The 26,998-nt window shown below is 41.4% G+C and overlaps 5 protein-coding genes across 8 annotated transcripts in view; 3 read left to right on the top strand and 2 right to left on the bottom strand.

Moving 5' to 3' along the window:
- The window catches only part of kazna (kazrin, periplakin interacting protein a), a gene marked incomplete at both ends in the record, with an annotated part of 159,224 nt that extends 155,623 nt beyond the window's left edge, over positions 1 to 3,601 (top strand). The window contains 6 exons of the mRNA XM_080030636.1: positions 140 to 258; positions 824 to 1,055; positions 1,187 to 1,288; positions 1,987 to 2,153; positions 2,808 to 2,952; positions 3,443 to 3,601. Coding sequence (XP_079886762.1) covers positions 140 to 258; positions 824 to 1,055; positions 1,187 to 1,288; positions 1,987 to 2,153; positions 2,808 to 2,952; positions 3,443 to 3,601 — 924 coding nt within the window. The remainder of the gene's footprint in view (positions 1 to 139; positions 259 to 823; positions 1,056 to 1,186; positions 1,289 to 1,986; positions 2,154 to 2,807; positions 2,953 to 3,442) is intronic.
- A 4,479-nt stretch (positions 3,602 to 8,080) lies between these two features.
- Positions 8,081 to 14,057, top strand: tmem51a (transmembrane protein 51a). 4 transcript variants are annotated; one of them, XM_080030442.1, is made up of 3 exons: positions 8,081 to 8,228; positions 9,653 to 10,132; positions 10,755 to 14,057. In XM_080030442.1, exons 2-3 carry the CDS (start codon positions 9,708 to 9,710, stop codon positions 11,176 to 11,178), a joined length of 849 nt encoding a protein of 282 aa, XP_079886568.1. In that variant the 5' UTR covers positions 8,081 to 8,228; positions 9,653 to 9,707; the 3' UTR covers positions 11,179 to 14,057. The 4 variants fall into 4 exon arrangements, with proteins under 4 accessions (XP_079886568.1, XP_079886569.1, XP_079886571.1 ...); XM_080030443.1 differs by lacking the exon at positions 8,081 to 8,228 and adding an exon at positions 8,252 to 8,441; XM_080030445.1 differs by lacking the exon at positions 8,081 to 8,228 and adding an exon at positions 8,601 to 8,631.
- Positions 14,058 to 14,228: 171 nt separating this feature from the next.
- LOC307253597 (chymotrypsin-like elastase family member 2A) lies at positions 14,229 to 18,889 on the bottom strand (the record flags this gene model as incomplete). Its single annotated transcript, XM_080031710.1, has 8 exons — positions 14,229 to 14,246; positions 14,376 to 14,528; positions 14,888 to 15,033; positions 16,732 to 16,868; positions 17,422 to 17,544; positions 18,182 to 18,279; positions 18,502 to 18,590; positions 18,850 to 18,889. The coding sequence occupies 8 exons, from the start codon at positions 18,887 to 18,889 to the stop codon at positions 14,229 to 14,231; spliced, it is 804 nt and encodes a 267-aa protein (XP_079887836.1).
- Positions 18,890 to 19,327: 438 nt separating this feature from the next.
- Positions 19,328 to 22,240, bottom strand: LOC307252618 (chymotrypsin-C-like; the record flags this gene model as incomplete). Its single annotated transcript, XM_080030333.1, has 8 exons — positions 19,328 to 19,345; positions 19,517 to 19,669; positions 19,889 to 20,034; positions 20,846 to 20,982; positions 21,099 to 21,221; positions 21,534 to 21,631; positions 21,961 to 22,049; positions 22,201 to 22,240. The coding sequence occupies 8 exons, from the start codon at positions 22,238 to 22,240 to the stop codon at positions 19,328 to 19,330; spliced, it is 804 nt and encodes a 267-aa protein (XP_079886459.1).
- A 1,235-nt stretch (positions 22,241 to 23,475) lies between these two features.
- LOC307253595 (chymotrypsin-like elastase family member 2A) lies at positions 23,476 to 26,668 on the top strand (the record flags this gene model as incomplete). The annotated part of the gene is made up of 8 exons (XM_080031704.1): positions 23,476 to 23,512; positions 23,760 to 23,848; positions 23,957 to 24,054; positions 24,583 to 24,702; positions 24,828 to 24,964; positions 25,450 to 25,595; positions 26,066 to 26,218; positions 26,651 to 26,668. 8 exons carry the CDS (start codon positions 23,476 to 23,478, stop codon positions 26,666 to 26,668), a joined length of 798 nt encoding a protein of 265 aa, XP_079887830.1.
- Between the last annotated feature and the right edge of the window lie 330 nt (positions 26,669 to 26,998).

The following is a 26,998-nucleotide window of genomic DNA, read 5'->3' as shown; positions in this document are numbered from 1 at the left end:
AAAAGGATTGTAGATTTCCCAGCTGCTTTGTGGTAATCCACTATTTTAAACCCACCTGGCTTTTGTTTAAGGGGGCACTTAAGTCTGAGTGGATTGTGTACCAGTAAACTGTATCTCAGGTTACTTTGACATTTTGCAGGTTTTACTGGGGCTTACAGATGAAGACCTGGAGCTTGGTTTAGGTGTGAGCAGCTTAATGCATCGCCGGAAACTCCGCCTGGCCGTTGAGGATTACAGAGATGCTGAGAACGGTAGAGGGTGAGAAAGGGAAACAGTGATTTCTTGTATTGACTGTACTTTATGTGGTGAAAGAGGGCCATCTGTTGGTGATGTATGGTGTTAATATCCCCAGTCTTCTATACTAAATGTATATGTGAGCTAACACAACCCTTCTGATGGCGCTTTGGCTGAGAAGATGATGATGGTTAAAACAAATGTAATGTAATATAACTTAACATGTCAAATTATTTCGAGTGAATAGGTTATTTCTCAGATGGAATATTTAAGGGCTGCAACTACCAGTTATGACTCTCTTTCTATCCATTCATCGATTCATCGAGAAATGTGAACAATTCCTCTCATAATTCATGTTGAAATATGAATGTGTATTATAAACATAGTTATTTTGTCCGACCAACTATTCCCAAATTCAAAATGATCTATATCAGTTTTTTAGATAACAAAATAACAACAATAACATCTCTGTTCAATAGGCTGGAGCCAGTGAATATTTTGCGTTTGCAATAATTATGCCCCACCACTGGAAAACAATTTTTTGTGTGAAGTATTTGAAGTGACCCTTTAATGCACTGTTTGTCTGTAGGCTGTCTAAGGCTGCAGATATGGACCACCACTGGGTGGCCAAGGCGTGGTTAAGCGACGTGGGCCTGCCTCAGTACTCCCAGGCCTTCCACACACACTTGGTAGACGGACGCATGCTGAACTCCCTGACCCGTCGTGACCTTGAGCGTCACCTCAACATCACCAAGAAGTTCCACCAGGTCAGCTTGCTGCTGGGCATTGAACTGCTGCACTTACTCAATTTCGACAAGGAGGTAAGTAAGAATCCGCACCACGTTCCCCCAAGCAGGAGGACTGCAGGCCAATGTACCTGGTTGTGCTCTGTCTAGAGGCAGGTGGAAATCCAAGCTGTCAGTTAAATAAAAGGTGTTCTTTTTTTGTTCAGGCACTGCAGGCCCGTAGGATACAGTGTGAGCACCAGAACACGGATCCGCTAGTGTGGACCTCTCATCGGATCGTCAAATGGATCAGAGATATTGATCTGAAGGTGGGAACAGAGAGAAAGAGAGAGAGAATACACATTTAAGGCTGACCACACTTATTAAGATCTTACTTCTATGTAAACAATATATATTTCCTTTTTTATAAATTAAATCTTCAAACAAAAACCGAAGCTGACAAATTGTCAAGCTAACGTTTACCTACTGCCGTACAGTACCATTGCTACAAAATAAAATATTTTGATTACATATTAATATTCAAGTGATACTGATGTATTGTATCAAGTTGTATTATACTTGTGTTTATTCAACCCGCCCTATCTGAACAGAGCAATAGAGGGCCTTTGTTATTGTCCTGCCAAACTGCTACTGGTTGATTACAAAACCTTTCACATTACAGCCTCCATGATGCAGTATTAAATTATCCCCAGTAAACAGTGCCTCCTGTCTTGGCACTGGACAACATGTTTCCAATATGAGGCATGACCACGTTCAGGGTGTGCATAGATAAGGGCCGTCTGCATGGGGCTGACATCCTGTTCATATCCTCGGGGACTGTGGATTTTAATACTAACGTCGTAAAACGAATCAGTGTGCTCTTTGTCTGGGGCACAAATTTGGCATCATTAATTGTGTGTGTGTGTGTGTCCACATTGTTACATGAGATTTATTCTTAAAGTTGATGTTACGAATGAAGGAAGTCAGTCACTCCTTTTGGCCGTCTGTCTCCATCCCACCTGTGCAGGAGTTTGCTGAAGGTCTTCTAAACAGCGGAGTGCACGGCGCCGTCATGGTGCTCGATCCCACCTTTAACACTGACGCCATGGCCACAGCGCTGGGGATCCCTAGCAGCAAGCACATGGTCCGCCGCCACCTTGTCGAGGAGATGAAAACCCTGATTGGCCCGGCCAGGTGAGAGAGGGAGACATTTCCCAGGGAGACACAGAGAACAAGGACGCACCGAAATTCCACTTAAATACTGTAGACTAGATTCGCTATCACTTAAAGGTGCACTATATGTAACTTTTGGGTGTGTCAGAGAAGTGAATATTTTTGAAAGGTTTATTCTCACAACTAATTAAAGAAAACGTTCCTCATAGTAAAATTGGATCCCTGGAACACTGTTTGAAGTAAGGAAGCTTCATGAAAGGTTTCACTGTTGTTGTTGTTTACAGCGGCAGGGCCCACAGTTTGGTTTACAAACATATTCTAGCCTTATGTTTGGTTCCAGGTGCCTCAAAATAATTTATAATTCAATTTTAATAAGTTTTGATTTATGATATTAGAATTATTCAATACTAAGAATTACATGTAGAGAAAATATGTGTTGTAAAGTAACTGCAGGCTCTGCAAATGTAAACAGATCCCCCTATTCTGAAACTGCGTAGTGCACCTTTAAATAGACTAGATTCGCTATGACTTAACCTGAATGGGACTGAATCTCTGTGCACACATGCTGTAGTCTTTGCCTGTAAATCTTGAACAAAAGTGTGTAGTCTAGTTTCTTTTGAAATGCTTTTTGCAGCTGTTCCCCAACACTCCGCCTGTTCCCATGTTCCATTGCAGGACGGATGCCAAGCAGGACTACGAGCGTCTTGGCCTGGGAACGCCCCCGACGCTGCGTCACCACAACAACTCCCTGGGCAGACCTCCCAGCTCTAGTGGCCGACACACTGATGATGAAGGCTCGCTTAGAAGGAGGGCTGTCAAGGTGGGACATCAGCCAATACAGAATCTACCTTTTAAAATTGTTTCTTAAAACTTTTTTTTTTGTGTGTGTGTGAAAGCTTTTGACTTGTGGTTATATTTCCTCCGTCTTTAACCTATGTTTTCTCCTGATCTTATTTTTTTATATTGACTGTTTCAGTGCTTTTATTAATTCTGTTTTTATATCTGTTTTATCTTTGTTCTTTCTTATGATATTCTAATGTTTCTGTGCTAAACTCTTTTTGCCTATCTTCTTACTTTAAATGGGTTCTGCTTTATTTGTCCTTTGTAACAGTGAAGGGGCTATATGAATGAATTAGTGTAAAATGTAAATAAGGAGCTTTTTAGGTATTGATCTGAAGGATCCAAATCAGGCTCCACCTCTCTTACTATGCATAGAAAATAGGGGAGCTTAGTGCATAGACATTACAAGACATAAGACTAATGTTACGTAATGTTGTGTATTTGTATTAAATGTGTGCTCCCTGTTCCAGCCTCCATCAGGGTTCAGCCCTAAAGCACGCAGTGGGAGGGACTTGAGTTGCCACGGCAGCTATGGCTCCCTGCCTCGGGAGACTGGAGAGCAGACTCCGCCCAGAGGTGAGGGAAGCCCCATCCGCGCTTACACCAGCATCGAGGTCACCAACGTGTGAGGTCATCATTGTGCGCCACAGACACCACACAGCAGCATCATCCCAGCTACATCCACACCATGGACATTTGATCTTCCATGTGCACCTGGATATGGATTTTTTTTTTTTTCTTAAGATGAGCCTTTACAGGACAGATTGCACTTTTTAAAATGGAGCGGGATTCTATTGAACAACTTTCCTGATTCAAACTTTATATGACTTTTCTTGGGCAGGTGGTGTTTTGATGTTTTTTAATCAAAAGAATAGGCTACCCAATACCAGAATGAAGAGATGAAGGACTAAATGATTATTTTTCTATTTGTTTGTGTGTAAATGGTTCTTTGTGAACCCCGGATGTGAATTGGCAATTTGCTTCAGTTAACGAGTTGCCGTGGACAGACAGTCTCTGTCCCTGAGGGGGAATGAGATTTTTTAATAAAAAAGAGAAACTGAGAGTCAAATACAGGGTACTGGATGAGAAAATTAAAAGTGTTTCATATCAGTGTAAATTGTTCTGTATTTCATTCAATTCTGCTGTTTGTTGACGCCTTGTCAATGTAGCTAACAACGGATGAAAAGAAGACAAAGAAAAGAAAACACTTTTGATGAATTTCTAACTGTAGAGTTTATGTTTGATTGTCATTTTTCATCTTGCACATTTACAAAGGTGTGTCTAAAGAAATGTAGCATCCTCCTCTGATGTTTTATACCGTGCAGTTTACTAATACTAAAAATATCTTGAAATATGCTAACGAAAGATGACTACTGCAGAGCTGTACAGTATGCCCATGGAAGCCTTAGGGCTAAAAGGTGTGAAGATGGACATATGTTTAAATGAAAGAGTAAAAAGAAGGAAAAAAATTATATCTCAAATTTCACAGTCCTGTTGCATCAATCTTCAGGGGAAAGTTCAATAAAAATATAATTTCAAAAGAATCAATTGAGTATTCATTACAAACTGAGATAACCACTGAGTAAGGTTTATATATATATATATATATATATATATATATATATATATATATATATATATATATATATATATATATATATATATATATATACAGCCATCACAGTGAGGACAGTGCAGTTGGTTGATGTAACCTCCCGAAACTGAATGTGCAAAGATAACTTGAAATGATGACAGTGATGATGACATGGATCAAAAGGGCTGTGCAACACTTTGTCGCTTTGGTTTTATGGATACAAATTGACTCTACTGTTTAGTGCAACAGTTCTCAAGACCCCTGTTTTCAGAAAAGACTTTGGAGTCAGTAAACCTGTGGGCTACCTGTCCAGCACCAAATGACAAGCATGTCCCAGCTGGATGTTTGAATAGGAAACAATTTACTTGCATGTCAGCCATAGCAATTTTAAATAGGTAATCATTTTGTAAGGGTTCTGTGTCTGCGTGGTTGTTTTGGGCTTTGTTTCTCTCCCCTATTCTTATTGAACTAGTTTGCATGTGTTGGGTCCATTGTAATGCATAAAAAGTCCACACCAAAAACTCATTGATTACAATTGTGTGCTGAGTGCTGACACTGACTCAAGTGCATGTGAGTGATTGATCAACAGCATATTAATGAGTGACTCCAAATTCTCCTGGTTGAACGTGTTCACTCAAGCGTGTGTTCAGGCCTCCAGGCAACGTGGGGCAACTTCCTCCTCTTACTCATAACAGTGGTCCGCTCATTGTGGCAAGCAGAGGATGACACAGCACCCAATGAGACAACATGCCCCACGGCACCATACGCTACCACCCGTGCCGGGAAAAATAAAACGTGCAATTCCTCATGTGAGTGATACCCCGCTGAACTTTGAGATTAACAGAGGTGTGTCAGGGAGGGTTGAGCTATACTTGTTGGGGGGGGGGGGGAAACATTCAGTCATGCTCCTGTAGCAGCCGTATAACAAAGATCAATAGATTACACGTCAGTGGATGATGTGGGAATGAGTTTGCAAATTTGATTTTGGAAAAAAAAACAATTCAAGGCAGTCATTTTATTGGGGTTATGGCGTATAGTTTTATTTGTGGTGAAAGGCACAGAAAATTGACAGAGAATATAATGCCCCAAATCATATTTGTACCCTTAGTTAATTTGCTACACTTAAAGCTACGAGGACTTGGAAGTGTATCCATATTTTTCCTTTGTAGCTGCTGATGTATATTCCCTGACTTGATTACAGGCTGACAGTGATACGAGTAAAAGCCAGACTCTCAGATGTAATCATGGCTCCTCGTTTACTGTGATTCTCTGTCTATCTTTACCTCATCCACTCTGAAAAGCATTTCTTCCCTCTTCTTCTTTTGATATGGGTCATTTTTTAAATCAGAAAATAAGAGAGAAGGGGAAAGGAAGCCATGTCAGGTCACTGGAACAGAACTCATACGTATGTGTCAGCACATGGTGTCAATAATGTTCTGCTTTGGTTTGACCCCTGACCTCTAACACTGACCCCCCCCCTAACCCCCCCCCCCCCCCATCTGTTCTCTGACCTCCACCGGACTCTCGACACAGTGAAGTGACCCAGGAAGTAATCGATTCGACTCGGTGAGACCAGTCCCAATTGCTTTAAATACACTTTTAGCTCTGCTGGGTTACAAGCTGTGGTTGTAGATGCCATCTAACTCTCTTATCAACATCACAGAATGACTGTGGAACTTAGCACTTCTTCAAGTTGAATACCTTAAACCCATGGAGTGCTAGACTAGCCCTGTGTGTGTGTGTGTGTGTGTGTGTGTGTGTGTGTGTGTGTGTGTGTGTGTGTGTGTGTGTGTGTGTGTGTGTGTGTGTGTGTGTGTGTGTGTGTGTGTGTGTGTGTGTGTGTGTGTGTGTGTGTGTGTGTGTGTGTGTGTGTGTGTGTGTGTGTGTGTGTGTGTGTGTGTGTGTGTGTGTGTGTGTGTGTGTGTGTGTGTGTGTGTGTGTGTGTGTGTGTGTGTGTGTGTGTGTGTGTGTGTGTGTGTGCGTGTGTGTGTGTGTGTGTGGTAAAACAGAGGAACTAAACAAAAAGTTTAGGAGTAAGACACCTCCCCAGAGTCCGGAACAATAGTATCACCTCTCTACTAAGGCAACAAAACAGTGAGTGGCCAGGTTTTGTCATTATTGTAAAAAAAAAATCTAGTCCTCATTTTAAGTTGGTCTATACATAAGAGGACACTGGGACAAGGAAGTAGGTTGGTTCTGTGCAAAGGCCTCGAAACCAGTGAGTCAGAAGGTGGTAAATTTACAAAGGGGAAGTAATTCATGACATCAGATAAGAAGGCACACTATAATCATGATTGGCTTGACAGTGTGTCCTGCATGGGTCAGTTTTGGATAAACAGGGATGCTGTCAGGGAGAATGAAGTCTGGCAACAAATTTAAAAATATATATATATATTCCTTCAATATTTTAGTGCACATCAACAATATATATTCCACTCTGGGATTTTCAGTCCAATTTATTACATAACTCTATTCATGATTCATGACCATATACAAATCCAATCACCAAAGCTGATCCTCCAGTTCTTTGATGACTGAATCATGTGTCAACAACTCTCTAGTAATTACCATAGATAGTAGGTAATTACACACCAATTGATTTTGACAGAACGTTATGGAACTAATAGAAAAGTCTCCCAACTGCATACCATTTAATCATCTTTGTTGCGTTTACACCATGACTCACAATAGACCCTGTTCACACTCACAGAAGACTTTTGAAAACATTTAATAAGATAAATATAATAAAAATGAATGGCAGCTGGTATGGTGCTTGAAAAGTACAGAGTACAGAGTAGATTGTTAATTTGACCAGTTACACATCCCTGTTATAATGACTTGAATGTGTGAACTATGGTGGTGTGGACAGACCGTGTTGTAGGCCCACCTTCATTTTCTTCTCAAGAAAATATAAATACATAGTGATCATTTATAATTTAAATCATTTTACTTCACGTTGTTCATTAAATACATTGATACAGATTGAATGGCCAGCTGACCTGCTTTTTTATGGATTATTTATGTTTGCAAAGTTTACTAAACACAGTCTGATAGACACATAATTAGTGCCAACTTACATCAAATGTTTTTCTCTCCAAGAGAGTTATTTGGGATATGTTTAGGTAATTGTCTATTGGTCACCCATCAGACAGGCCTAATAAGATGTTGCAAATCTTGACTGTTAGAATAACATGTCTGGCAGTTTACAAACAAAGGGACCAGTTGAAGAAAGTTCAACACCCTGCAAGTCATCTAGCATGGTTGCAGATTAGCACACACTTGTGTTACCGTCCACATATGCTGAGAGGAGGGGGGAAATCTGGAGGCAAAAATACCAAAAATATTTCCAGCACATTCTTTCGCTCCGCCTGTCTATAGGCTAGAGTGAAGGGGTTAATGAAAGTGGAAGTGGCGCACTGAGCCCCCTCCCTCCCTCCCTTCCTCCTTCTCTTCTCTCTCCCTCCCTTTCTGTGTCTGGGCCCATCCGTGTCTCAAGAAGAAAGTTTAGTGACCATTAAAACACTATTTGTCATCAAATTGTGCAACATTAGCTGCAGTCAGTGACGACACGGCACGGTCTGAAAACAAAAGAACACGCCTCCTAGCTGCTCTGTGTCTGAAGAGAACGACTGAAGAGTGTTTTATTGTCAAACGATGCCAAGGTGAGTAGGCTACACAACCCCGACGTGGCTACTCGCTCGCTGAACTATAGGCCAGTCATTCGTATCGCGAAATGCTTACAAAAAGTGACTTAATAGCCGAAGTTTTGAAAAGGTTCAAGCCAAGGAAAGTGTTGTCGCTCGGTAGCCTACTAGGTTTTTCTCCTGCCTACGGCCAACTCGAGAAGCCCGCCCTGCTGTGGTTTTACTAAAACGGTATGTGCTCGGAAAAACAACGGAAAAACTACCAGAACTAACTCATTGCACTTACACACCCACGTATCGTCTTTCTGTCTCTGTCAAGAAGACCAGCATTTGACCAAAGCTACACAAAGAGTTAAAAGAGACATTCTAGAGGCGTTTGTAAAACAGCTGGCTGCGGATGCTAGAACTATTTCCGATTGAGGTGAAATTCCACTTCACACACACACACACACACACACACGCACACTAGCATGTTGCACAGAGCTTTGTGATATGATGTGTTTAATTTGCGCAGGAATGTCAATGTATTACAGACGTTACTATAAAACCTGTCCCGTGGTCAAATATTACCTTTATAGGCTGAACTGTAACAGCCCCAACACAAGTCCATAATATGTGACATCAACATAGAGGGACATCAACTGTTATACGTGTGTGCGTGTGCGCGCGCGCGTGTGTGTGTGTGTGTGTATGTGTATATAGGCCAGTTTGTATGTGTCCAGCTGTCATGGGGGAGGATAATTCAGTGCCATGCCATGCATTATTTAGGGAGTGTGTTTTCCTGGGTTAACACTATCCCCCTCAGTCCCCACAGGTCGAGGCATGTAGTAAGGCTACACACTGATAACATACCTTGGTTAAGTTATTTAAGGAAACATCTCAGGCTCTGGTAAAATAGTTCATTTGTTGGACATGTTAAGTTATTCATAGTTCCCAACAGCCTACTGATCTAACCAATGCCAAAAAAATGTTTTACTGCAGGGTTGCCTTGTGATTGATGACATGTTCTAAGGACAGTTAGGCCTAGTTCACACTCATGCCGGTCATGCTTATTGCATTCCAGGGAAACTAATATACAGGGGGGGTCCTCGTTGTTTTACAGTAGCCAATAGCCATAGCTGTTTTTATCTATGGATTGTGTTGACAATGGCTAACTTGTGACTTTGAAGGGCAAGTCTGCTGTAAACCTTGACCCTGCTGCACACACCCATACAAGGTATTTTTACGTCAGCCAACTTTATGATCTGGTGCTTTCCCTGAAAAATGGGCTCTGACTCTCGTAAATAACTTTTAAGCGGTAGTAAGTAATAACTTCATGGACCGACTATGTTGAATATTCCAATTTTTGTTGTTTTTGCTTTATCTATTGTTTTGTTTCTACACTGTTTTGATATGTCACGTGGGGTTCTCAGTCCAAACCTCTCCCTCTTTTTCCTCCACAGTTTCTGAGCTGACTGGAGCTGGTCTGACTGAAGTCTAGGGGCCCAGACGGACAGGATGCGTTCTAGTGTGGACGGACCACCAAGCGTCCTTGGCAGAGGAGGCACCGGCAGCAGCAGCAATAATAACAACAACAACATTAGCAATGCAAACAGTGGAAACTCCGGTTCCCAGTATGCATTGTGTGCTCTAGGGGTGGGGCTGGTTGCCCTGGGCATTGTGATGATCGTGTGGAGCGTGGTACCTGCAGACGTGGGGGGTAATAACAGCAGCAGTAACACAGGGGGACCCGGTGGCGATACGGACGGCAGGAAAAACAAAGCGTCTTCCGTGGCCTTCATCCTGGTGGGGTCTGGGGTGGCCATGCTGCTGCTGTCTCTCTGTCTGGGCATGAGGAACAAACAGCGGGAGACACTCTTCCGTCTTCAGCAGGCCCAGAACCAGGGAGGAGCAGCAGCCAGCGAGCAGGAGCAGAGAGAAACGTGAGTATAGTGCAATGAATGATTTTTTTGGGCTACATGAAAACAACATTTTGACCCTATATGTAATCCTCCCAGGAAATTGATTTGACAGCTTAAAATGCCAATCTTTTGCATTTAAGATAAACAGTGCTGGCGGATTTCTTTTATTAATGTTTTATTAAGTTCCCCCCAGTTTCTTTGTATTTTATGGGTCAATGAAGGACAAAATAACATCAAATTATGTTTTGATTAGAGAGATTGTCCATGATACTGAAAACCATGTCCATTGTCAAAGTTACGGCACTGACGCCGTCTGGGTAAAACAGTTGAATGCAGCAGATTGATTTGAAAGGTCATATACTTATTTGAACACCTTGGCTGCCAAACAGCAACCTCCTTAATCGAAATAGCTTATATATTCAAATCCATGCTCTTGAATATTTCCAACTACTCTACCTAGTGCATATTTGACGGTAATTGCAGAAAACGATATGTGATGAAACATGCAATACACTTGCAACACTTGTGACACTTCAGAATAATGTATTGATTGCATATTTCCGAACAACTTATTATTTCTAGTAGAGGACCAGGGTGTACACATAATGATTGATGTGTATGTTTTTTCTATACATGTCTGCAGTGCTGAGGAGCAGGCCCAACGTTACGCTGTCCCCTCCTATGAAGAAGCAGTATGCAGTGGCCAGTACCCTGTCAGCCAGAGCAACCTTCGGCCGAGCGCCTCCCTGCCTTCCTACGATGATCTGGTGCAGGTTGATGGTGTGCAGTATGAAAACGAAGGGTCAGAGGTCACGACTAGCGGCTCCCAGCATGCACCGCCTTCCTCTGCCCCTGCTGCTGCCGCTGCCGCTGCTGCTGCTGCCGCTTCCACATCCAATCGTAAAGCGGGGAAAAATACCCGCAAGCTCCTCCCCATCAAGATCCGCAGGATTAAATCGGAGAAGCTGCACATGAAAAACCTTGATAACTCTCAGCCGGCGAGTGGATTCAGTATAGAACCGCTCACCCCACCGCCGCAGTACGAGGATAAAGTGCCGCCGCTTTAAGATCGAGCCAGACGCGTTTAAAAAAAACAAAACAATCTACTGAAACTCATGGAATCTTCCACGGTCGCCTTTGTACGTGGATCTGGATCTGACTTTTTTTAAGTCTGTGGCACTTGTTTGCAAAATACATTGTCTGTTCAACTTCATCGTTAATATCAAGTCACTCCGATGTGCTGAACATTGAAACAGTTTTTCTATTTTTATTTTATTTTCATCTCAGTGGATCTCTGATACGGATACACACGTCGTTGCCATAGTTGCTGGATCCTTCTTTGCTGTGATGGACTCTGTCACACTGTGACGTATTGGCTCAAAAGCACACTCCAAATGTTGTTTTTTTACTCATGACAAATCTGTTTTTTATTTATGTAACCCACGTGCACTGACTGTATATGTGAGTTGACGTAAGAAGATACCAGGACGTCAATTAGCAACTTGCGTGCACACTTAAATAGATATGCAGGGCAGTCATTTTGTGAAAGATGGAAAGATCAATCCTGCCAGCAGTTTACCACACGGTAATCTCCACGGTTAGTGATTGAGTGTATGCTGAGTATCTTCTCAACTGGCTTGACCTGTGCTGCACAGAAACTTTCCTTCATTGTCAACCAGATTGTCTCTACTGGTCCTTTTCAGAGCTTTGCAGCAAATGAGACACAACTGGTGTATGTTGCTATGTATAGAACACAGCAGACACCATGTTCCTCCCCACTTCTGTGCAAGCATCTGTTCTGAAATCAGGGGGTTTTTCCTTTTCCTTCTCCTTTTTAAAAGAGCTAAAACATGGTGCTGTGAGTTTCTCTACATATTTTGAGATGGGGTAACTATCTCCTGGAAATAACCATTTAAGAATGATCTATTTCCAACCGAAATAAATCCAAGCTTTGTTTGCTTTTATAGGCTACATCTCCCATGACTCTTGGTCATAAGCACTTTACCAGAGCTTTATGGGAAATGTAGTAAACAACGCTAAAAAAGTCTCACTTGTTTAGTCTTGGTTAAAATATCAAGGCACTTGAATGTTACCATCCACAACAGCAGGATATTTATACTGTGAGAGAAACAGCTGTGTTTTATGTTGCTCTTCAGAACGACAGGGAAGAGAAAGCCTGTGAGTTGCAGTAGCCTACATGATAATAGCAAGACAAGCTCCAAAAATCGGCATTGAGTTTCCATTGTTTCAGAGGCTACAGAGTCGCCCAAACAGACTCTCAGAAACACATCCCTCACATGTCATTAGCTTGTTCATTTCACATGAGTTAGCAAACAGATGTTTAGCCACAGCGGGCAGCTACAGTGCAGATTAAGATGAGCATGCCATTGCAGTTGTGTTTTCTCCGGCTGTATGCTTTGTGCTTGGGGGGGGGGGGGGGGGCAGCAGCATGTGTCTTATGAGACTCGGCCCCAAACCGTCTAATAGAGAACAATGACTGGAATTAATATGTACACACATACTGATGACACACCAATGGTGACCTTTAAGGCAATCACTGGGTCACTTTTCAAGAGAAATTACTTTCTCGAAGAAGGAACCATTTTCCAGATAGTTGAATGCCTCGTGTATTGGGGTCTATAAGGAGTGCTAATGCTAACTGACTGAAGCTAACTTTACTGAACAGTACAGTTTAGTAAAGTTAAGTGCCTTTGTGTTGTCAGAACACTGAAAACTGAAAACATTTCAAACAACATGACAGTATATGACTGAATCTGATCTCTATTGACGCCCTTGTTGCTTAGCGGGCCGGGTAGAGTAGGAGACGTGATGGAGGGAGCGTGTGAATAGTTCAACAGCCTCTGCCCTGTAGCCATGGTGAACACTGTAGAGCTGTGAATGCAGCAGTGTAGACTAGACTTCTCTCTGGGTTTGTTTTTGTCCTCACTTCCAAATGACTAACAGAAAGCTCCTTTGACTGTGCAGCTGCGCCGTAATAGCCAAGACCGTTGCTCACTGGCTTGCTCATCACCATTCGTCCAACCAGAGCGCTTGACTTTGACTCTCACTCAGAAATATGCAGAGAATGAGAAGAGAAAAAAAAGACTGCTCAAAACTGTGTCCTGGGAAATGCAATGGAAAGATTTATCAGACATTCTGTGAAAGGCTACGAATCTTGTTGCACATTTTACGATGTGTTTCTTTGGACAAAATTCATCTTTTCATTTTGTTAATTCAACACCCACTTGTGCACAGTTTTGGAGTAAATCTCAGCTGGCTGTATTTTCTATTTCTGAAGCTAAAGGCAAAAAGGTCATTGAGTTCTTTAAGCAAGTTGGATCTTACCACACAGTGTATTCATTAATACATTTTTTTTGTCATGTTCAGTACTGCCGACACAGTCATTGTACCTCACTTTCCAAAGGACCAGTTAACTACTTGATTTGTATTACTCTAGTCAAAATGTTTTACACCGATGAAACATTTAAGTATTTTGATTAGCAGTCGCCTTCTGTTTCACTTGGACAAGTGCCTGGAAAACAAATGCTGTTTGTAGTGTCATTTATAAGTGTTTTATTTGTATTATAAATCTATATTTCTTTAATATGTACTGTGAAAATAGGGTTTTCAATAATGACTCTAATTTGTATGTGGAAAATTATTAATATTTTTTTTTCTAAGGAATGAAAAACATTTGTATCTCCATGAGCTTTGGATGAGAAATAAAAATAAGTATTTGTTAATAACCTCATGTTGTGTAAAAGTGTATTTAGCTGCGATTAATCCGCCGAATGCACATTCTTTCTAAATGTGTTGCTTTTCACAAATGCTTTGTCCGTGTGCACCTTCTGTATTGAAAGCTCGAAAGTAGCAGAAACATATGGAAGTTCTCTGCTTGTTAATGGCTAAGTTTAGAATGGGATTTTTGTTTGTAAGCGTTCAGGAAATTTGCAGCACTTTAGCTTTACATTAACATACAATGGCTCTGCATTCCACTTGTTCCCTCTGATAAATGGCATCTACCTTAATTTCACTTTTAAGTTAATAAAAAAAACAAGACGACACATAACAAATCAAGGTTGTTCTTATTGTTGACAAAAGCAGTTGAATATCCCCTTCAGTAGATGGTCATAACCTGCAAAGCAAAAGACAGAAAGCACTATTATATTACACTTCCTGTTTTTGGGAGCTGAGGCTTTTGTTTGCGTGAGGTCATGGCTGTTTATGCTGGCAAGGCTTTTAACAGAATGAGAGTGTTCCTCACTTTGTTCATCCAGTCCACGTAGGAGTTGACTTTAGTGAAGACAGTGGGCTTCTGGAAGACATTGCAGCCCTGACCGGAACCGAAGCTCACCACACCGTGGACATCCCAAGAGCCATCAGGGTTCTGACAATTCAGAGGGCCGCCAGAGTCTCCCTGTAGGTCAGCAGCACAAACACTGTTGGCTAGCAGCCAATGTAACTTACTAGGTGTCCTGCTTAAAGCTATAGTGCGTAACTTCTGTAGCCAGTTTTTAAACTCTGCCATAATGTGAAATACAGAGATAGTTTTGTGGAGCTGATGGGCTTAATCAACTTTGTGGCAGCTTGTTTGGCGATGGCTTGAAATTCACGAAATTCATTGTTATGGAAATGTTACGCACTATTGCTTTAATCTTCTTTTAAAGCTGCACAGTATTTAAATCTATACCTTAAAAGGGAACTTTTACAAATGCCATAACTGATTGATGCAAACTGACCAATAAATGACTGTTGCTCTTCCTTGCATGTACTTACATTACATCCGGCGGTGATGCCATCACCTCCAGCACAGACCATCTTGTCTGTGGCTAGGACGCTCCACCAGTCGGGCAGTGTGCAGGTCTCACGGCCGACCACTGGGAGTAAAACCTGCTGCAGGATGTCAGCCGCAGGACCACTGGCTGTGGGGAAGAAATGCACTTAGCTCAGGTAATATCCCTTCCACAATATCAAGTGATGAGGTGAAGATGTGTTTGGTTAGGGATTTATTCTGCAGTACTATTCCAGCGGGTGCATTTCCGGTTGACAGACACCAACTATAACTAACTAATAAATTGTGTAAGGCCGCTGTAAGTTTTTCCGTTCTGTGCTACTGTAAGAAGATGGCGGTGAAACATGGCGGCTCGTTTGTCACAGTGAAACGGTCATTCTAGGGTTATAAAAGATTATACACTAATAAGAACATACTTAAAGGGTAACTGCACCCCCTGTTTGAGCTGCTGCACGATTTTGAAAAATGCTTTCAGACCATGGATTCTGAATTCCGTTTGAGAACCATTGTTTTTAAACATTCCGACATCAGCCGGCCGACTTTCGGGAAGGGGGGGGGGCGCGGTGTCTGTGAAGGAGGGGGCTATCTATCACTCAGGAAGATCTGAATGACATAACTTCATTGAAATATCGAGTGACACAAAGTCTAACGGCACTATCGCTACACAGTGAGCTCATATGCCACACAGATAGGTCGTCTGAGGTGGAGGACTTTTCTTATTCTAAATTGTTGGCGGGTGTTTCTATCGTAGACCGAGTAGCGCAAGTGAACGAGCGGCAGTGTGTGTGTGTGTGTGTGTGTGTGTGTGAGCGAGGTGAGCGAGGAGAGCGAGCGGTAGCGTGTGTCAATAAAGTGAAACAATGAACGAGTCCGGGTCTGTGTGTGTCTGTGTGTGTGTTCGCGCAAGCGAGATAGTGCAGACACACTGTCGGTAGAAGTGAAGGGTGTTAACCCCCGAAATAACATCCTTGGAGGGACAGTATAACAGTAGTAGCTCATGGACCAGCCATGGACCTGTGAAGAGCGTGCCTGGCTTTGCGGCGACGTGATGACGTACATGGGGTCAAAAAAGTCCCATGTACGTCATTTTTCGAATCCGAAGGAAAAAGTTTTTTTCAAATCTTAATAAAGTTCTAAAATGATTTACAATACAAAACATTTCTTGAATTGCCGATATTTAACATATCGAATTTTTTTTCAATATTAACACCAGCATATATGTGTTCCTTACCAACATAGTGATTTAATTCAGCTTATATCTCAAAAAACAAGTAAAAGGGTGCAGTTACACTTTAAGAATATTATATTCCAAATCTACTGAGTCTGTTCTGAAAAAAAAACAATTCCTTTTACACAATGCGCCTTTAAGTTGCATTGATTTGACTGGATTTAACTGTTTTTCAACACGAATCCTTCAAAAATGTTATATCCTATCTACCATTTACAATTGTGTATTGCACAATTTCACAGATAGCTTTAGTGCCAACAAACTCTTTTGCAACTGAGCTTAACATAGTGCAATTGTGCAACTCCTTTGTAATTGTAGGCTCTCAAATTCTAGTAAAATACCGGAAGCTCACACAACAGTGACCCATGTGACTGATAAGAGCCTTGCAAAACCACGCTTTCTATCATATTTTACTGCATCTGTTAATTTTCAATGAAGTCAAACCTAACGTCTAAACCTAATAAAAAAAACAAAACAGGATTCATCCTGGACTGCTGAATGGAGGGACACTGTCTAGACACCATTAATCAGGAAGTCAAAGTCCAAGGTGGACATTTATATTGACAGTGATTCATTCTGCTGAAGGTGTGCTTCACTCACTGGAGAGTCGACCCCATCCGGTGACGTAGCAGGGAGCGCCATGGGGCAGGACCACGCTCCGGTCTGGGATGCAGGCGGCCATGATTGTGTCAGAGAAGATGACAGGGGATGACAGCTTGATCAGGGCAATGTCGTTACTGCAAACAAACAGATGGAAAAAAATTACTTACAAGACCTGGTTTATGTTGTCTTAAAGCCACAGCGCGTAACTTTTTCATATAAACGAATGCTGTCTACATTCAAGCTTTTGCCAAACAAGTTGACACAAAGTTGATTTAAGCCTATCAGCTCCACAAAACCTTCTCTGTATTTCTCAGCATGGCAGCCTTTACAAACTGGTGTCAGCCTCTCCGACACTGGCGCAGGAACTCAGAAGAATCCCAAGTAATGTTACAGTTGTTGATTTCTACTGCTAAGAAAAAACCATGACGTACAGCAGAAGTTATACAAATCCATGCGCGATCACAGAAGGCTTTACCTCGCGCAGATGCGACGACAGTGTTGTTGTCATTACTCAGAATTCCTCATGGGGGGGTAACAGAAGTTACGCACTATAGCTTTAATGTGTTGCTGAATCGACTTCCTTATTTCTATAGTTAAGTGATCCCTGATACTCTGCTTACACGTGGTGACCTGCTGATTATCTTCACTTGGGCTCATGAGGTGATAATGAGCTGTGTGGGCTGTTACCGGCTGAGCAAAGTGTTGTAGTCCTCATGGGTAATGATTGTGGTTGCCCTCCGAGCTGTCGCGCCCTCCTCACTCGTCTTCAGGCTGTGTTTACCCAGCTCCACCCTGTAGTTGTAGCGGTCACTGTGGGATAGCAGATGACATGGTGTTTCCGTGGGGGAGAAGGAAACTTAGTGTTAACTTTTCTTTTATGTGTGTACAAAACTGTGTTTAAGCTGGTTGTGGATTGCAAATGCTTGGTAGTCCTGTTTAGGCAATGAATGGTTGTTTGGGTGACCAAACAATTTTTAACTAGTATTCTTTTGAGATCGCCCACTTTTTAGTAAACTGTGTTTTTTTTTCTTCATTTTTGTCTACGAGTTGTCTACATGCCAGTTCTTTCTCTCACTGTTCAGGCATGCCAGCCATTTGGGCCTGACGTACTATCCTTCCAAAACAGCTCTTACAGTCGCAGAAAAGCAAAATGCGTCATTTCAGTTGAACAGTGGAGCTCTTTTTCCTGGCACAGACCTTTCCCCTTGGCAACACGAATATGAATGCTTTCATAAATGCTTTCATAAATGCTGGGAATATTGAATCATTATTGAATATAAATCAATGATGAACATTAGCAAAGGTTTGCTCCTTTAGTGGAAGAAACTTGTATCCATAAACTATATTTACCAAATAATTTAGGGATGTTGTTACAGTTTTAAAGAGCATACTGTGTTGTCATTTTAAATATATTGACAGCCTTAGCCTTGAGTTGAGTGAGACAAACTTGATGCAGTGTGCAGCAGTGAGGACCCAGTCAGCAGAGATGAGGCTGCCTCCACAGACGTGCCTCCAGCTCCCACTGCTGTCCGACTGGAGCGAGATCTGAGCAGAGGGGACACTGTGTTTACTACACATTTAATCTCTCACCCCTTTACATCAACTCTGTAGGATAATTCATAATCAAAACGTTCAACATTACTAAGAATATAGAAGAGAGTGAATGTGATTTTTATTTTATTTTTATCTTTAATGGTAAAAATGAAAATGTAGTGTAGTGGTTGTCAGAGTGACAATGTTTTGACTGGTTTAAATAGCAGAGCTTACCTGCCAGGGCCAGCTGTGAGGCGTGGCGTCGTCTCCTGCCACCACCCTGCTCAGCACAGGAGGGAAAGTGGGAAGGCCGCATCCATAGGCTGGGACAACGTTAATGAAGTATAGTGAGATTTTCACAGCAGACTAGACATAACACTATAGGGAATGATTTAACTTTGGCATTTTCTCTTAAGGTGAACGAACATCTAAGCATTATTTACAACATCAATTAAAATCATCATTCAATCATCATCATTATCAGTATACACTTTACAAGACTGATAAGGGACTATTCATTTAGATTGTACTACAATGAATGAGTCTGAAGTAATTTATGCGAGAAGATTGAAACTGTCTTACCGGTAGCTACCACTAAAGTGAGAACCACCAGGCTCCTCATGACTGTAAAGTCTGTAGAATGTAGATTTCGGGTTAAGAACAGGCTTGTATTTATACTGTTTGATGGCAACTTCTAACCAGCGTATGGACTATTTTGGGAAACTTGGCTGACACATGCTGAAAGTCAAACAAGTGCTTGAGGCTGAGGATACAACATGTGGTTGGTGATAGGTTTTTCACATCACTACTCCCCACGGGGGGATATTGGATCCTTTTCTTTAAGCTATTTAAGTAACATGGAACTTAAAGGGATGATCAATTCTTTCAGACTGGCTCATTATTCTGAAGATTCAGTTCTTTAGTACTTTTCATATTCTTGGGAGACTATGTACACGATAATAGAGACAGAAATAGTACAACACAAGAAATAACACAAGTCTTCACATTTTATTGATCGTATATGTGCTAAAAGTGATTTTGATTCCAAAAACGGGTCCACTCAATAGGCCACCATTTTCTGTGGAAGAGATGACGAAAAAAACACGTTAGAGATTTGATGCGGTATCATGTTTTCAGCAATATTTGTATAGATCCAGATTGTAAAATCTTTATGAAACAAATTAAATAAAACACTGATATTTGGAATGACTTTAACAAGTGGTTAGTGAAGAGGTTTAAGGAGCCTTACGGAGCTGATCCAGTCGCTGTAGGAGCTGACTTGGGTAAACACGGTGGGCTTCTTGGGGTAGTTGCAGCTGAGCCCCAGGCCGAAGCTGACAATGCCGTGAACCTCCCAGGCACCAGCAGTGTTCTGACAGTTCAGAGGGCCGCCTGAGTCTCCCTGAGTCACCACACCAGAGAAAACATGAGCAGCGTGCAAACTTCCAAATTCCTCATGTCAATGTCAAAGTCGCGACATACAGAGGAATCGAAATTATGTTTATAACATAAGATAAGTTGGAGTAAATAAATTGAAATGTGTAATATGAGGAACATTATTTACAATATGTGCAATATGCAGTAATATGTAATGATTAATAATTCATTATTTTAGACTCACATTGCAGCCAGACACGACTCCATCTCCACCAGCACAGACCATGGTGGGCCTCACCATAGGACCCCACCAGTCTGACTTGGTGCAGGTAGCATGGTCCACCACGGGCAGGAGAGCCTGCTGCAGGTTGTCAGCAATGGGACCTCCGGCTGTGGGGAGGAGAGAGGAGATGTGTGGTCAAAATAAACTGTGAGAAAAAACTGAAGCTTTGAGGGAAACTGTCTAGTTTCAAGGATTATCCTAACAAATACTGTCTCCAAAGGGGGCGCCCTTAGCTCAGTTGGTAGGGCGTCCCCCCCATGGGCCTCGGCCAGCAGCGGACCCAGGTTTGATTCCAGCCCGCGGTCGATCTCTGCATGTCACTCCCCTCTGCCCCATTTCAACTCTGTCTCTACTCTATCAATAAAAGCATAAAAATGCCAAAAACATATCTTAAAAAAATAAAATAAAAATATCTCCCCATCCTGTTACACTTATTGACAAAAGTTACAAAGTGCAATAGCACCAATTTTTTTCAGAATAAAAGCCCACACTGCAGTGAGAAAAAAAACAGTCAATTAACTTAACTGTCAAAAAAAGCTCATTAAGCAATCTGACATTAAATGACAAATGACATTATTACACTCATGCTGCATAGTAAACTAGGCTGGAATGGCTGCACATTAGGAATATTTATTTATTTATATTTACCTTTTTAGTCAATTACAAACACCTTAAGAGCTGTAGAATACAAAATAAAAGCTCAAATACCGAGATAAGACTGTATACTTACCTAAATATTAAGACATATTTCATTTAAACTGCAGTAAAGAATGCCTTCTTATTGGGACTGCAGCAATAACATTAGGTTTCACACAGGATTTGTGCACACCACTTTGGAACTATTATATTATGTGATAAGTGACCAATTAAATAACACATATTTTGCATCAGAGAGAAGGAGGGGGACTGGACACTCACTGAAGAGGCGACCCCATCCAGTGACGTAGCAGGACTCGTTATGGGGCAGGAGTGAGCCCGCGTCAGGGAGACAAGCTGCCATGATGGTGTCAGAGAAGGTGACCGCAGACTCCAGCTTGATCAGGGCAATGTCGTTACTGGAGAGAATACGCAAATATTCATGAGTATCACTATAGACCTGCAATTTTATTTTATTTATTTGATGATTTTTTAGACATAGCCAGGTCTATTGTGTACTTTTTTAGAAGTTTACCGGATGAAAACGGAGCTCCACTTCTCATGCACAAGGATGTCGGCGGGGCTCATGAACACAACGCCCTCCTCGGTCTCTTTCAGGTTGTGCTTTCCCATGGCCACTCTGTACTCCTTGCCAGTGCTGTGAGTAGTTGACATAGAGAATACCATTGAGGCTGTGATGAATTAGCTCAGAGCTCCTTTTCACTATGTTTTGTGGATTCTATATGTAAATATGGTCTTACTGACATGCACTGAATCTACTGTACCTTCTATTCACCTGGTATTGGCAATGTATCCAATTAAAGTAATCATTTATGGGAAAGAAAACTTCCTCGCATTTATTACTCAATGGGTAATTCCATTTATCACAGCCCATGTCACTGATTGCTAATATTGATATGTGTTGTAATGTTTGCTGCATTGATATCCTATCATGAATTGTTACACACACCTGATGCAGTGAGCAGCAGTGAGGACCCACTGGTTAGAGATCAGAGTACCTCCACATGTGTGTCTCCACTCACCCTCCCTGTTGTACTGCAGGGAAATCTAAAAAAAACACATATGGACACAATCGGCATTTATAAGTTTTCTTTTTCCACTCTTTTTTTCTTTCACCGGCCTAGCTTTGTATGGATGCTGTTTTTTTATGCTGTTTGCAGTGTTTATGTCCAGATGGGAGTTCATCCAGCTATACTCCCGTTGCTAAATTTGGCAAAAGTTAAAATTTCTGGTGTACTTGTAACGGCACTGAATATCTTATCTATAGGCCTATAATTAACTTTACCCTCTTGAAGTCTGCAGTCTTAGAATACGTCTTTTTTTAGAGAGTGGATCTCTTGTTTCCTGAGTAAAAGGCCTCACTCAGCATGTTTTACCTGCCAGGGCCAGCTGTGAGGTCTGACATCCTCTCCTCCAACCACCCTGCTCACCACAGGGGAGTAGGTGGGCAGGCCACACCCGTAGGCTGTGGAGACAGACAGAGACAGACCTATGTAAATAGGTGTACAAAGCTGTTCATTTGCATTCAGTCTGCAGATAAAGCTGAAATGTGTGGGGATGACGGATGACTGTAACAGTGGTGTGTGTGTGTGTGTGTGTGTGTGAAAGATCCTTACCACCAGCGACAAAGAGAGCGAAAACCACAAACTTCATCATGTCTGTATCTCTACAGTTATAAGGCAAACATCTGACATATTTATACCATTCACGATGTTACGCAACCCACACAAACGACCTCAGATTATTTGAAATGTTCCATTCGACAAACCTTATCAAAGGGGTGGAGCTAAGTGAAAGTCAAAACAGACAAAAATGACCAGGAATACTAGGCCAAGGCCAGTGTCCCTGAGTTATGTATAATCTTCAGCTTTTTTGTTGAACAAGTCAGTAGAATTAAGGATGTTTAGCTGTGATCGTTAAGAGCTGGAGTTGACACAAAGGGCAATAGGTTTGTTCATGAGTTTTGATTGCAGTTTCGCTCTTAAAGACAGTGGTGAAAACATTAATCCCTCTGCACTGATCCATTACCTCTCGCTCTTCTCATATATTTACTTTACTATACATGTTTACATCAATGACACAACTTGATTTATTTATTATTAAGTTGGAACGGTGCAAAATGTACAACATAGACAGTTCTTGTGGTATCAGTTCAAACACAGCTGCCTCAAAAACCAAGATGATGTATGCTCCACAAATACTGTTATACATGTTCATGAAATATTACAGCTAACATATTATTGCACAATTTGTGTATATCATGTTTTATCCGTGCTTACAATTATTTTTCAATAAAATAGATGTAATTCTAGTAAAAACATCTGCAGTACAATCCTGATTCATCATCTGTTTTTTAAGGTGCCTAAACTACATACTGTATAATCACATACAAACACTATGTTGGACTATTCAAATGAATTGTCTTTGTTGTATATATTCCAATTGTAACCAGTGACCAGTTCCAATGAGTGTATAGCTACAGAATGCAAACATAATCTCTTATTTAAAATGTAAAAAACAAAACAGGACAACAAAACACAGACCATGTTAGGTCACTGTAAGACATCTGTCTGGTTCACACAGGTTGAGTTGGGGAGATAAGGTGTATTTGGGGATATCTATAGTTACTTATCTCCAAGGTTGATTTATTTTCCACACCAACTCTACCTGTCTGCTTTTGAAGCACATCACACACACACACACACACACACACACACACACACACACACACACACACACACACACACACACACACACACACACACACACACACACACACACACACACACACACACACACACACACACACACACACACACACACACACACACACACACACACACATTTACAGTATATAATGCAGGAGCACGACTGCATGAAGACAAGTCATAATGAAGTTTGTGATCCTAGCTTTGTTTGTTGCTGGTGGTAAGCTCTCTCTCTCTCTATTCTTACCGTATAAAGGAGTTGCTATATACAACTGTTAACATTGATTTGACATGAAGTGCTTTACATATTGTATTAGAGCTTTGAGTTGATTGGGTTTAACAGGTTCACATTTGATCGTTATTCTACAAAGTGCATTGAATTATTTTTTTCAATAGTTGAAGGATGTAATTTTACGATAGCTACTGCAGCATCATACATCTCCATACTCTGTGCTGTTGTTTCTTAGCCTACGGGTGCGGTCTGCCCACCTTCCCTCCCGTCATCACCAGGGTGGTTGGAGGAGATGATGTCCGTGAGAACAGCTGGCCCTGGCAGGTATGTGCCACTTTGAGACGACTTCTATATGACCTATTCTTTCTGTCTTCTGTCAAATTCCTCAACTCATAAAACGTTTACGTTCCATCACCGTTTGTTCTTTCTCAGGCGTCCCTGCAGTACAAGAGTGGCAGCAAGTTCTACCACACCTGTGGCGCCACCCTGATCGCCAGCCAGTGGGTCCTCACTGCTGCTCACTGCATCAGGTTTGGCTATACACTATTTTCTGAAAAATCTGAAAATCAAAATGGTAGAAATGGTATGGTAGAACTAGAAAGTGTAGCGCCTACTTTTCAAGCTGGGTGATAGACAGTACGGGAGGAGTATAAACAAGTTTGAATTGTTTCGTTTAAAAATGTAGCCTTTATTAGAACCTATTCTTATATACTGGAAAGCACAGAGTTGGCATAACAATGCAGCTTAATATATAAACTGAAGAATTCACCATTATGAGCTGTGGTCACTGATTGTTAGATGTAATGAATTAATGTATCCATTTTCTAGAGATCAGAATAAAACTAACTGGTTATCCCACTTTTGTTCACGCTGGCAGTGAAACTACAGTATGAACACTCTACATTACCAGCAAGTGGTCCTTTAGTTTCTGTTTATGTTATGTGTTCCTGTTATAACAACGTTGGGTGTTCTAATAAAGTGTTCTTCAAAATATCCCCGATCATCCAAACAACTCCAAACCTTGTCTCTGTGTTTTTGTTGTTGTTGTGTCTGAGCAGCAGCCGCACCTACCAAGTGCTCCTGGGCAAACACAATCTGAAGAACGACGAGGCTGATTCCGTCGCCCTCAGCCCCGCCAAGATCATTGTCCACGAGGACTGGGACTCCCGCAGAATCCGGTGGGGTTCAAGTCTTCTTCATTATCCCTATCATGTTGTAGAGTTAAGACAACATGTGTGTTTGACTTGATTAACTCATTAACATTGTGTTTCTACGCGTGGCATTTTGAAATATGATTCTGCAGCAACGACATCGCCCTGATCAAGCTGTCCAAACCCGTCACCTTCTCCGATGCCATCATGCCCGCCTGTATGCCCAACGCTGACGACATCCTGGCCAATGGCGCTCCCTGCTACGTCACCGGATGGGGCCGTCTCTGGAGTAAGTTCTATCAGCTAAAGAAAAGAAAAAAAGAGGGGAAAAAATAAACCATCTCTGCCCAACATCAATGTCCTGTTGTTATAGCTTAAATGTTATACACATCGGGACTCTAACAATTATTTATCATCAGTGGCTACGATGGGTTTGAGTCTAATTTTGAATAATTTCTTGGTTTTGCCTCTGATCTACAACTTGTCTGGTCTCAGCCAAATGTATATGTTGACTTTTTCCCCTATGAACCTAAATCATAATCTGGATCTGAAAGGGTAACATTTTGCATTCAGAAGTCCTTATTTGACGTGCTTCTTAAGTATACAGTCTAAATAAGCTCATATAAACAGATAATACTGTATTGGTTAATTTTTACAAAACCTTTTTGATCTTTGAGAGAGCTTTGAATGGAAACTAGTTTTGAATGAACTTGCACTTGAATCAGGTCTTGACGGCAGTCCTCCTAAATCTTAACACCCTGTTCTCTTGTAAAGCCGGAGGTCCCATTGCTGACATCCTGCAGCAGGCTCTCCTGCCCGTGGTCGACCACAACACCTGCTCCAAGAGTGACTGGTGGGGAAGCCTGGTCACCCGCAGCATGGTCTGTGCTGGAGGAGACGGACAGCTGGCTAGCTGCAACGTAAGTCTGACCAAATTGAAATAATATCCTGTCACGTTTTTTTGTTTAAGTTTTTTAAAGGTGCACTGTGCAGTTTCAAGGGAGGGGGGTTTGTTTACATGTGAAGAGCTTGCAGTTAGTTTACAAAAAAAAAAGTTTTCTCGGAATGACATTTCTATGTATTAAATAATTATATCATCATCAATCAAAACTAAATTATTTAGAGGCACCTAGAACCAAAAGTAAGACTGGGAATATGTGTGTAAACAAAACTGTGGGCCCTGCTGCTGCAACAACAATGCAACAGCACATTTTCAGGTATAGCTTTCTAACTTCAAACAGTGTTCCAAGGATCCAATTTTCCTCGGATGAAAGTTTGTTTATTTAATTATGAAAATATACCTTAGCAAATGTTCACTTCTCTGACACATCCAAAAATGACATAGTGCACCTTTAAACTGAATATGACATTTGACTGTGTTGCCCTGTAGGGAGACTCTGGCGGCCCCCTGAACTGTCAGAACCCTGATGGCTCCTGGGAGGTGCACGGTGTGGTGAGCTTCGGCTCCAGCATGGGCTGCAACTACCGCAAGAAGCCCTCTGTCTTCACCAGGGTCAGTGCCTACAGCTCCTGGATCAACAACGTAAGTGAACAAAAATAAAAAGATTGGATGGTCAAATATATTTACTGAAGTATTTCATGATACACTTTTTTTTTTTGGCTCAACCAGACAGTACCAGACAGTAGTAAAAACATTTTTTCCTCTCTGCCACTCTCTCATCAGTCAAGACACAGAATGACATAAAAACTACTAATTGGTAGCCATTTGTTTGTGTATAACTAAGACTGAAAATTGTATTCAAAAAGGTAGAAAACCATATACATAGTGTCAATAATACATGAATTATAAAAATGATGAAAATCACAGTTATCGTCATCTCAGTTTAAATGTGACCTACAAAGTAAAGCTTAGAGAGGTTGAGTGGCAATGTTGTGATAAAGAAGCACATGTGATCTACTACCCTCTAGTGGATTATTTTTTATATGTCCTCTCTATGCTTTCTTTCTTTTCCAGGCCATGATCAGCAACTAAGATTTGGATTGGTTGAGTCATTGTTTGTTGTTGAACCTGAACATCAAATAAAGAATGTAGTGGCTTATGCAGTGTATTCTGTCTTCTGTTATTTCTTAATATCAGTATATACATTTTTTAAATTAGTCATTTATAGCAGGGGGAACACATTTTGATAGTTGCCAATATTTCATACCATCCCCCCTGGGTTCCATATGAAAGCAAGCTCACACATATGTCATGCTTATATTGTTGACTTATGTAAGTCCAGTTATCCCTAAATTTGTCCATCATAGCAGGGGGAAAGCCTCCTGTCCCCCCTGACATTTTTCTGCTATTGTATTTTGTACA

Source organism: Ammodytes marinus (assembly GCF_949987685.1).
Source record: "Ammodytes marinus genome assembly, chromosome: 7".
Classification (NCBI taxonomy): domain Eukaryota; kingdom Metazoa; phylum Chordata; class Actinopteri; order Uranoscopiformes; family Ammodytidae; genus Ammodytes; species Ammodytes marinus.
Note: the sequence above shows the minus strand (reverse complement) of the source record. Positions and strands in the feature narration are given on the sequence as shown.

Excerpts from the sequence above, each read along its gene's own strand:
- tmem51a (XM_080030442.1), top strand. The coding sequence starts at position 9,708 with ATGCGTTCTAGTGTGGACGGACCACCAAGCGTCCTTGGCAGAGGAGGC. Across the intron at positions 10,133-10,754 it reads GAGCAGGAGCAGAGAGAAAC|TGCTGAGGAGCAGGCCCAAC; the intron begins GTGAGTATAGTG and ends ACATGTCTGCAG.